Genomic DNA, 12024 nt, shown 5'->3' on the forward strand with positions numbered 1-12024 from the left:
CAGCCCATCCACCCGTCCGAAGATCAATGGCGCCTGCCACGACACCCCCGAGTGCGTCCTGTGACCCTGCCTTCTATGACCCCGCTCCACCACCGCCGCCCCGTAAGCCATATTTGGGGGATTCAACATGGCCCGCAGTCAGATCAATGGCACTTGCCGCAGAGACCTGTGACCCTCCTGAGTCACTTTACTGCAGTGTTAAGTAACACCGGCAGATCAATGGTGCCCGCCGTGACGCCCCCGAGCCCGCATCATCACCAAGCCTCCTGAGCCGTAACACCCCCTCCTGTGAGCTTCCACAACGGCTCTCCTTGGTGAGAATTACGATTAAGACGCACTAGGATTATAATCTAAAACGGACCCTCATTTTAACATTAACATTTTCAGCTATTGTTCAATCATATAGAGTAATGGTACATGCCAAAGAAATTAACAAAAAAACCTCAGATTCTTCTGATCATTCTAAAAAACACTGAAAATATTATTGGAAGATATTTTATTTCCACTGAGATAGTGAAAAATGGCATTAGGGAGTTTTCATTACAGTAGCACGTTGATCTGATATTTCATTACTCTAGCTTTGGTTTGCTTCTTATGGTCAGTGTGTAGTGTAAATGTTAGGCTATATTCACACGCAGCCAAAACCTGCCCTCTTGGCAGTAAAAATGCTTCAAAACGCCCGTTTTTTTACACATTGTTTAAGGTGCGGATTGCATGTGTGCTTTGTCTACAGTACTTGTTAAAATAGTTGGCTTTATTCACCAAAACGCACCAAAAAGTTTTGTTTTTCTTTATGTAAGTATTTTTCTCAGTTTCTTCTTTCTTTCTATGGTTGAAAAAACATAGCAAAAATACTGCAAGAATTGACTCTTCAGTTCTTAAAGGGTCTCTGTCACCAGGTTTTTCCCACCTAATCTGAAATCTGAGAGCAGCATAACGTAGGGTCAGAGATCCTGATTCCAGAGATGTGTCACTTACTGGACTGCTTAGCGTGGTTTTTATAAAATCACTGATTAATCAGCGGTAGATTATCATTACAGGACTTCTTGGAATGCTGCAGGTAGTCCAACGTATTCATGAGCTCTGTATAACTGCTAGATCTGCAGCAGATAAAATGATTTTATCACAATGACCGCAAACAGCTCAGTGAGTGACACATCGCCGGAATCAGGGTCTCTGTCTCTACATTATGCTGCTCTCATATAGGGGGAGCAAAAATCTGGTGACAGATTCCCTTTAAATTCGGTCAAGAAAAAAAGAAGGATTAGGATGAGATTTCTGAAATGGCTTTTGCGTAAAACAAAACAAAAAAGCGATGTAAAAACCCTGCATGTGAGCATAGCTTGACGTATGTTTTTTTGGGGGGTGGAAATATGTTTTTACAATTTTTGTTTCCTAATTCTGTCAAGGATCCGAAGTTGCTTTCCATGGCTTATTCAGCTGTCGGCAAACTTTCAGGGTATGTTGACTAATACAATCCTGTCAAATACATTTTCCAGATTCTGAACTTGCATTACGTTGAGTTTTTTCTCTTTATTTCTGTCTAGCCGAATGCCTCATCTTTTCACAAAGGACCTTGCCTTAGTACAGCAGTTTTTTGAAGCCATGAGGAAGGTGAGAAGATTCTAATATGATCCATAATAAATACTTATTGGCCACTATATAAGGCACTAACCAAGAAGAAGAAAGGGAAACAATTAACAAATCATGAATATTTTAATGAATACAATGTATAATCAATACAGTTTTATATGGAAACAGAAACAAAATATACTGAAAACCTGGGATTTTACAAATCACACAGTATAATAAATAGATAAGACCAAATGTATATAAACAGTAGTAGATGCAATTGTCTACTAGATGGTAGCGCTATACACTAATCACTCTGGTTTAAAGGGAACCTGTCAGGTGCAATATGCACCCAGAACCACAAGCAGTTCTGGGTGCATATTGCTAATCCCTGTCTAACCGTCCCTGTATCTAGTGGCATAGATAAAGAGATCTTTAGAAAAAGTATTTCTAAAGATCTTTTCTTTGTCGCTCCATTGGGAGACCCAGACAATTGGGTGTATAGCTTCTGCCTCTGGAGGCCACACAAAGTATTACACTTTAAAAAGTGTAACCCCTCCCCTCTGCCTATACACCCTCCCGTGGACCACGGGCTCCTCAGTTTTATGCTTTGTGTGGAAGGAGGCACACATCCACTCATGAATTCTCAGACTTTTTATGTCGGTTGGAAGAAAAGAGGACCCCCACGGGGTCCCCGGCATGTTTCCTTCTCACCCCACTATGTCGGCGGTGTTGTTAAGGTTGAGGTACCCATTGCGGGTACAGAGGCTGGAGCCACATGCCGTCTCCTTCACCATCCCTTAGCGGCTCTGGGAGAAGTGGGATCCTGAGCGGTCTTCCATTTACTGGGACCGTGCTCCATCCGCAGCCCCTGAGGGAACCTGCCGGACCGGAGCCTCTTCAACCCCAGGGACCGGGCCCTGCAACTTAAAGGTACTCTGTATCCCTGTCGGGGATCGTACAGAGAGCGCACCTTCTTCCCGGGAGCCGCGGTACTTTTAGAACTGAGAAGGCCGGTGGACTTCCGCGCCGACCGTGCCTGCTTGTCGGCCGCGGCCTCAAATTTAGTCCCCGGCTTCACCGGGGCCTAGTCACAAAAATCCCGCCCCCGGGCCTGCCTGTCAGGGGTAAGGGCGGGTTCTCCGGCATGACGTCGGAGGTGAGGGCTGGAGCATCCTGCATGTCTTCCTCCCCCCTCACTGACCACTGTGGGGACCCCAGATTCCCGCTCTTGGCTGGCGCCGCCCCCGGCTCCACTCCTCCCCTGAGAGCTCCGGCGGCCATTTTCTGGCATTCTGCCGGTGGATGCTTCTCAGTGAACAGCTCAGCAGCTCCGGGGGATCCAAGGCAGGGAATCTGGAGGACACACTCCGCTCGTTAGCGGTCGGTAAGCCACACCGGTCACCCGGTGCTGGCCCCCCTGGGGTGCCGGTATAGATACATATATATATGTTTATTCAATAGATATATATATATCTGTTCGGTCAGTCCGTATACCTTGGTCCCTATATACCCTCAGTTGGTCACTCTCCTAGGAGACAACAGCATGTCGTCCACAAGGAGCAAAGCTAACTAAGGCACAGGTTTTTTTCGCAGCCTGTACCTCTTGTGGGGCTATGTTGCCTGCGGGATCCACGTACCCTCACTGAGCAGTGTTCAACTCCTGCCACGCTTGCTCAGCCGGAGCCTCGGGCACTGGTGGGCACCTCGGCTCAGGTAGACCCCCCTGCTCCCCCTGAACATGCAGTGACAGAATCACAGGGGTTGGCCTCTTTTGCTGAGAAACTCTCTCAGTCCCTTTCTCAATCCATGGCACAGTCTTTGGACAAATGGTCTTCTACGCTCCTGGAGGCATTGCAATCCAGACCGGTCCCTTCACAGGCCCCGGTTCCTGTTAGCTTGTCTCCTCCAGGCCCCTCTCGGTCCGCGCCGCAGCGCGCTCCTAGGTTGGCCCCTAGGTCTCAGGCGGAGGACTCCTGCCCGGACCGCAGTCCCAGACCGGCAAAGCGGTCCCGCTGGGACTCTTCACCGTCTTCCTCACGCTGCTCGGAGGACTCTCAGGAAGACGAGGCGGATGTGGGAGCTCAGGGCTCTGACCCTGACTTCGCCCTTAACCTTGATACACCTGAGGGGGATGCCTTAGTAAATGATCTTATCTCATCCATCAACCAGGTGTTGGATCTCTCTCCCCCGCCTCCTCCTGTGGAGGAGTCGGCTTCGCAGCAGGAGAAATACCAGTTTCGGTTCCCCAAACGTACGCGAAATACGTTTTTTGGTCACTCTAACTTCAGGGATGCTGTCCAGAAGCCCAGGGCGGTCCCGGACAAGCGCTTTGCTAAAAGGCATACTGACACGCGTTATCCCTTTCCATCTGAAGTTGTTAAGGACTGGTCTCACTCTCCCAAGGTGGATCCGCCAGTCTCCAAATTGGCTGCTAGATCCGTTGTGTCTGTTGCAGATGGCTCATCCCTGAAGGATGCCACTGACAGACAGATAGAGCTCTTGGTGAAGTCCATCTATGAGGCCACGGGCGTGTCTTTCGCCCCGGCCTTTGCCGCTGTGTGGGCTCTCCAAGCGATCTCGGCTTGTCTGGCTGAGATTAATGCTGTCACACGGAATTCTGCTCCGCATGTTTCGTCTTTGACTTCCCAGGCGTCTGCCTTTTCCTCCTACGCCATGAACGCCGTCCTGGACTCCGCTAGCCGAACGGCTGTAGCATCCGCTAACTCCGTGGCAGTCCGCAGGGCCATGTGGCTGCGCGAATGGAAAGCAGACTCGGCTTCCAAAAGGTTTATTTGGCGAACGATTGGATGAGATTATTAAGGAATCCAAGGGAAAGAAATCCTCCTTACCCCAGTCCAGACCTAAGAAGCCTCCGCAACGAAAAATACAATCAAGGTTTTGGTCCTTTCGTCCCTCCGCCAAGCCACAATCCTCCTCGTCCAACAGGCCGGAGAAAGGCCAGAGGAACTCCTATGCGTGGCGGTCCAAGTCACGCCCCCAAAAGGCCGCAGGAGGCACTGCCTCCAAGACGGCCTCCTCATGACTCTCAGCCTCTCCTAGCCGCATCCTCGGTCGGTGGCAGGCTCTCCCGCTTTGGAGACGCCTGGTGGCCACATGTTCAAGACCGATGGGTGAGAGACATTCTGTCTCAGGGTTACAGGATAGAGTTCAGCTCACGTCCTGCGGCTCGTTTCTTCAGAACCTCTCCACCCCCCGCTCAGGCCGATGCACTTTTCCAGGCAGTGGACGCTCTGAAGTCAGAAGGTGTTGTGATCCCCGTTCCCCCTCAGGAACGTGGTCGCGGTTTTTACTCCAACTTGTTCGTGGTGCCCAAAAAGGACGGGTCATTCCGTCCCGTTCTGGACCTCAAGCTACTCAACAGACATGTGAGAACCAGACGGTTTCGGATGGAATCTCTCCGCTCAGTCATCGCCTCGTTGTCACAAGGAGACTTCCTGGCATCCATCGACATCAAGGATGCTTATCTCCATGTGCCGATCGCACCCGAACATCAACGTTTCCTGCGTTTCGCCATCGGGGACGAACACCTCCAGTTCGTCGCATTGCCCTTCGGCCTGGCGACAGCCCCACGGGTTTTCACCAAAGTCATGGCATCCGTCGTGGCGGTCCTACACTCTCAGGGCCACTCGGTGATCCCCTACTTGGACGATCTCCTAGTCAGGGCCCCTTCTCGGGTGGCGTGTCAACAAAGCCTTACCGTCGCTCTGGCGACTCTCCAGCAGTTCGGGTGGATCATCAACTTCCCGAAATCCAAGTTGACACCAACCCAATCACTGACTTACCTTGGGATGGAGTTTCACACACAGCCAGCGTTAGTCAAGCTACCGCGGGACAAACAGCTTTCTCTGCAGGCAGGGGTGCAATCACTTCTTCGGAGTCAATCACACCCCTTAAGGCGCCTCATGCACTTCCTGGGGAAGATGGTGGCAGCTATGGAGGCAGTGCCGTTTGCACAATTTCATCTACGGCCACTCCAATGGGATATTCTCCGCAAGTGGGACAAGAGTGCGGCTTCCCTCGACAAGATCGTCTCTCTTTCCCTCGCGACCAAAACATCACTTCAGTGGTGGCTCCTACCCACATCTCTGTCGGGAGGAAGATCATTCCTACCCCCAACCTGGGCTGTGGTCACCACGGACGCGAGCCTGTCAGGTTGGGGAGCGATTTTTCTCCACCACAGGGCTCAAGGAACCTGGACTCCGATAGAATCGTCCCTTCAGATCAATATTCTGGAGATAAGGGCAGTATATCTAGCCCTATTGGCTTTCCATCGGTGGCTGGAGGGCAGGCAGATCCGAATCCAGTCGGACAACGCCACTGCCGTCGCCTACATCAATCACCAAGGCGGCACTCGCAGTCGTCTGGCCTTCCAGGAAGTCCGGCGGATTCTGCAGTGGGTGGAAGACACAGGCTCCACCATCTCCGCAGTTCACATCCCGGGCGTAGAAAACTGGGAAGCAGATTTTCTCAGTCGTCAGGGCATGGACGCGGGGGAATGGTCTCTTCACCCAGACGTGTTTCGGGAGATCTGTCGCCGCTGGGGAACGCCGGACGTCGATCTCATGGCGTCATGGCACAACAACAAGGTCCCGGCCTTCATGGCATGGTCTCAGGATCACAGAGCTCTGGCGGCGGACGCGTTAGTGCAGGATTGGTCGCAGTTCCGACTGCCTTATGTGTTTCCCCCTCTGGCAATGCTGCCCAGAGTACTACGCAAGATCAGGTCCGACTGCCGTCGCGCCATTCTCGTCGCTCCAGACTGGCCGAGGCGGTCGTGGTATCCGGATCTGTGGCATCTCACGGTGGGTCAACCGTGGGCACTTCCAGACCGCCCAGACTTGCTGTCACAAGGTCCGTTTTTCCATCTGAATTCTGTGGCCCTCAACCTGACTGTGTGGCCATTGAGTCCTGGCTCCTAGCGTCTTCAGGGTTATCTCAGGATGTCATTGCCACCATGAGACAGGCCAGGAAGCCAACGTCCGCCAAGATCTATTATAGGTCTTGGCAAATCTTCCTGTCCTGGTGCACTGCTAACGGTTTTTCTCCATGGCCGTTTGCCTTACCCACATTCCTTTCGTTCCTTCAATCTGGAGTGGACAAGGGTTTGTCCCTCGGCTCTATCAAGGGCCAAGTGTCAGCGCTCTCCGTGTTTTTTTCAAAAGCGTCTAGCCAGGCTTCCGCAGGTCCGCACGTTCCTGCAGGGGGTCTGCCACATAGTTCCACCTTACAAACGTCCGTTGGAACCTTGGGACCTTAACAGGGTCCTGACGGCTCTTCAAAAGCCGCCTTTTCAGCCTCTGCGGGATGTCTCTCTCTCCCGTCTTTCGCAGAAGGTGGCCTTCCTAGTGGCAGTCACGTCTCTTCGGAGAGTGTCTGAGCTTGCAGCATTGTCATGCAAAGCCCCCTTCCTGGTTTTTCACCAGGATAAGGTGGTTCTCCGTCCGATCCCGGAATTTCTCCCTAAGGTGGTATCCCCTTTTCATCTAAATCAGGATATCTCCTTGCCTTCCTTTTGCCCTAATCCAATTCGCCAGTGTGAAAAGGATTTGCACTCTTTGGATCTAGTGAGAGCACTCCGGTTCTACGTGTCTCGCACGGCGCCCCTGCGCCGTTCAGATGCGCTCTTTGTCCTTGTCGCTGGCCAGCGTAAGGGTTCTCAGGCCTCCAAGTCAACCTTGGCTCGGTGGATCAAGGAACCGATTCTCGAGGCCTACCGTTCTTCTGGGCTTCCACTTCCTTCAGGGTTGAAAGCCCATTCTACCAGAGATGTAGGTGCGTCCTGGGCTTTGCGGCACCGGGCGACGGCTCAGCAGGTGTGTCAGGCAGCTACGTGGTCTAGTCTGCACACTTTCACGAAGCACTATCAAGTGCATACCTATGCGTCGGCTGACGCCAGTCTAGGTAGGCGAGTCCTTCAGGCGGCGGTTGCCCACCTGTAAGAGGGGGCCGTTTTTCGTCTCTTTCGATTGAGGTATTCTTTTACCCACCCAGGGACTGCTCTTGGACGTCCCAATTGTCTGGGTCTCCCAATGGAGCGACAAAGAAAAAGGGAATTTTGTTTACTTACCGTAAATTCCTTTTCTTCTAGCTCCTATTGGGAGACCCAGCACCCGCCCCTGTGCCCTTTGGGCTAGTTGTTCTTTTGTGTACACATGTTGTTCATGTTGAATTGTTCTTATGGTTCATGGTCTTCAGTTCTCCGAACATCCTTCGGATTGAATTTACCCTAGACCAATTTATAAGTTTTCTCCTTCCTGCTTTTGCACCAAAACTGAGGAGCCCGTGGTCCACGGGAGGGTGTATAGGCAGAGGGGAGGGGTTACACTTTTTAAAGTGTAATACTTTGTGTGGCCTCCAGAGGCAGAAGCTATACACCCAATTGTCTGGGTCTCCCAATAGGAGCTAGAAGAAAAGGAATTTACGGTAAGTAAACAAAATTCCCTTTTTTATCGTATGCTAATGAGTGCGGGGACTAGTCCTATTGAGATGAGACTACAAAGGGTCTCTTAAGGTCTGACTGCCGTTTTCAGATTATAATGTCATGTGTGCACACGAGAAAGAGTAATAACTGACTCTAGATCGGTTATGAGCTTTCTTCCATGACGAGCGCCAATGAATTCTGCCCGTTTATTTTTCACAAAGCCTTTACAGTTCTAGAGGAGTAAAGGGTGGAGACAAAATCTAGTCCAATCAAGTATCGCAGGCTGGACTCAGGACGTATATGAATTTGCATAGTCTCTGCTGGGTTGGTCAGTCCATAAGTTGAGAATTCTTCATCGTGCTCATCATCTTGGGTGTAGGAGCTATCTTTGTTACATGTGCTTACGTATTGTATTAAGGAAAATCATTGAATATATATATATATATATATGTATATGTATATATATATATATATATATATATATATATATATATATATATATATATATATATATATATATATATATATATATATATATATATAATGTGTTAGTAAGGAACAAAAAGCATTCATAAATATATATGTTAGGCTACATCAAATAAACTACATATTTGGGTCTGTGAAATGGCTGAATTAAGTATTTCAGGTTACTTAATTTTTACCCTCAACAGTCCCAATGGCGTTTCTTCCCTTGCTGGTCGGCCCTGTGGGCGTGCCAGTATGTTAGTGAATGCACAGCATCATTCACCTCTCACGCTGCCATCGTCGCCTGATGCTGGATTTCAGCTCAGTGCGTATGATTCCAGACTTCCGGTCATGCGCACTACTTCAGTTTGAAGCCAGGTCGCGTACTCCCGGCTTCATAGTGCGCATGACCCAAACTCCAGGATCATGTGCACTGAGCCAAAATCCAGCGTCGGGCAGCGGAGAGGTGAGTGAGATCATCCTCTGACGCTGCGCATTCATTAGCATGTTAGTACGCCCAGAGGGGTGTACTAACATGCTGATGGGGCCGACTAGCCAGGGGAACTAACACCCTTGATACTAGTCCCTGCCCTCATTAGCATACGATAAAAGATCTCTACAAATAATTTTTCTAAAGATCTCTTTATCTATGCTAGTGTATACAGGGACAGTTAGGCAGGGATTAGCAATATGTACCCAGACCTGCTCATTGTTCTGGGTGCATATAGCACCTGACAGGTTCCCTAAAGGGTAGATGAATAAAATAAAACTTTTTTTATTTATAGCCAAAGTACAAATACTCAATAAGATGGTCATAACATGAATTTAATGTGTGATCTATAGATAATAAAGTGGTGGCATGAAGTATTAAAGTGACGACATTAATGCAGATACAAAGTGCAAAAATAATTCCAAAAATCTTTATACAAACCACTATATCATGGACCCCATCAGGATATGATCCATAATAGCAGATTTTTGGTTTTTAGTATGATGGCTATATAGTATAATGTTGCCAGACAATATAGCAAGACATGTCCTCAGAGAAAGTGATATATTATAAAGGGGTCCCCAGCAATAGAAAAAAATAGGTAAAGAAATAGACATTCTAAATAAATTCCTAAATACTTTTAATAAATCATAATAATTTTGTCTAGGGAGGTAATCGTAATAGAATTAAAATGTCAGCTGTCTTGTTATGTGACAGAAACTTGTCCTAGAATGTTAGGACATGTGCCTGTGAATATAGTGCAGTAGAAGCTCAGCCACCTAACTTCATGTGTACAAATGAGCGGCTAGAGGATATTCTCATCTAATACTGCAGATACCAAGGGCACTGAGGTAAGAGGAAGCTGCTCTCACTGCTGTCCTCCCTGTGTTTCTGATGTAATACTGGAGAAACCAGGAGGGCTAAGGCAAGAAGAGGCTCCTCATACTGCTGTCCACACTGTCTATTTGTTGTAATACTGGCAATACCAGGGGTGCTGAAAAAAAGAAGAGGCTTAACGCACAGTAGTCCAACCTGTATTTCTGATCTAATACTGGAGATACCAGGAGGGCTGAGGTAAGAAGAGGCTGCTCACACTGCTGTCCTCCCTGTCTTTCTGATCTAATACTGGAGATACCAGGAGGGCTGAGGTAAGAATAGGCTGCTCACACTGCTGTCCTCCCTGTCTTTTTGATCTAATACTGGAGATTCCAGGAGGGCTGAGGTAAGAAGAGGCTTAACACACAGCAGTCCACCCTGTGTATCTATTCTAATACTGGAGATACCAGGAGGGCTGAGGTAAGAAGAGGCTGCTCACACTGCTGTCCTCCCTGTCTCTCTCATTTAATACTGGAGATACCAGGAGGGCTGAGGAAATTCTGTCCACCATGTCTGAATGACAATGCATTGTAGTAGTTATCTCCAGATTACAGCAAAAACATTTCCTGCTGCACATGCTCAAAGGCACCTTTCCTAATATAAGCAACAGCAAAATGGAAGGGAAGGATCCAGCACAAATTCCTTATTGATAAAAATTTTTTCTTATTCTTTATTGAAGTATTAAAAGCAAAAACAAAAAGGAGGCCGAAGATAGGAAACATACATTAAAGCATGGGTGCTCTTAACGCGTTTCGGACTTTAAATAAAAACAAACTAACTTTTTATCAATAAGGAATTTGTGCTGGATCCTTCCCTTCCATTTTGCTGTTGCTTATCCCATGCTGGCGTGGACCTACCAGCGGACCCTTGCACCCTAAGGATTTGAGCAATTTGGCTGGCAGGTGAGCTGAATCTTTTTTCCTTTCCATACCTTTCCTAATATCCTAGGACAGGTTTCTGCCACTATAACCAAGCAGCAGCCATTTTTATGCTATAGTGATTACCTCCCTAAAGAAAAGGTCTGTGATCGGTCAAAAGTATTTTTAAACTTATTTGTTTATAATTTAGTGTTTTTCTTATTCTTGGAGAACCTCTTTAAAGGGAACCTGTCACTATGAAATTCATGCCAGTCTGCAGGCAGCATGTTATATAAGCCTGAATACTGAGATAGCTGTCAAGTCACTAATGAAACCATCCACTGAACCGAAATCCCAGAAAATGCAATGGTTTATATTATCGTATGAACACATGGGTTATACTGGATATTTTCTCCAAAAACCACATATTACTACTCTGCTCCCCTGCTGTACAACCGTGCCTGCAGATTAAGCTGCATTTTCATGGTGACAACGTTCCCTTTAAAAATCGCCACAACAGTAATTGTAGCAGATTTGTGGGTTTATTTATTTTATTTTTTTTTTGCTGTCATGCTAAGCCCCAGTTAAAGGGAATCTGTCAACACACTTTTGCTATTCAATCTGAAGACAGCATGCTGCAGGTGTTGACACAGATATTTCAGCTATGTGTCTCTTATCACACTGTGTGCTGTTGTTTACCTGGAATATTTGTTTTTGTTTAAAGAGATTATAATTCCTGGACTAGGTCAGCTAGAGTTCAGTTAGTCTGGCATTGCCCCCTGCTGTGATTAGCAGCTCTCTGTCTATAGACATTGTACACAGAGAGCTGTGATGTGAGTGGGCACAGTTTCTCAACTCTGCTATATGCTAAATCTAAAATCTGATTGTGGATTGTGTTAGAACCAAGTGCACCCAGTAATCTAAGTGATATAGCATTGGATTCAGAGTCTTTGTCTACATCATATTGCTCTCAGATGAGGCAGCAAACACCTACTAACTGATTCTCGTTAAAACCCTTAGTATATTAAATAAGTGACTTGACAATGGATTTTAATAATTTCTGAATGTAGAAATTTAAACGCATGAAATTAAAATAAACCAATATTCTTTTTTTCCTCAAAGGTACATTTTTTTTCTTTCAAATTAATTTTATTTACTTTAATTTATCCACAAATTAAATACTTGATTTATTAATATTTGTTCTTTAGATTCTGGATGGTAGCGTTCACTATTCTACAACCATGGTAGCTATGTGCATGGGTTGGGCTTATGTGGAAAGTACTTTGGATGGTTGGTTGATTGATTTATTGTTTGAGATC

At 47.4% G+C, this 12024-nt stretch overlaps 1 protein-coding gene across 2 annotated transcripts in view; it reads left to right on the top strand.

Moving 5' to 3' along the window:
• Window positions 1-12024, top strand: part of ECPAS (Ecm29 proteasome adaptor and scaffold) — a 286613-nt gene that overhangs the window by 78239 nt on the left and 196350 nt on the right. Inside the window, exons 12-14 of one of the 2 annotated variants that reach the window (XM_075316050.1) lie at window positions 1410-1459; window positions 1548-1614; window positions 11914-11949. In XM_075316050.1, the coding sequence (XP_075172165.1) occupies window positions 1410-1459; window positions 1548-1614; window positions 11914-11949 (153 nt within the window). The remainder of the gene's footprint in view (window positions 1-1409; window positions 1460-1547; window positions 1615-11913; window positions 11950-12024) is intronic. The other variant, XM_075316054.1, reaches the window with a different exon arrangement.

The sequence above is a fragment of the Anomaloglossus baeobatrachus genome, chromosome 1, assembly GCF_048569485.1.
Source record: "Anomaloglossus baeobatrachus isolate aAnoBae1 chromosome 1, aAnoBae1.hap1, whole genome shotgun sequence".
Taxonomy (NCBI): Eukaryota; Metazoa; Chordata; class Amphibia; order Anura; family Aromobatidae; genus Anomaloglossus; species Anomaloglossus baeobatrachus.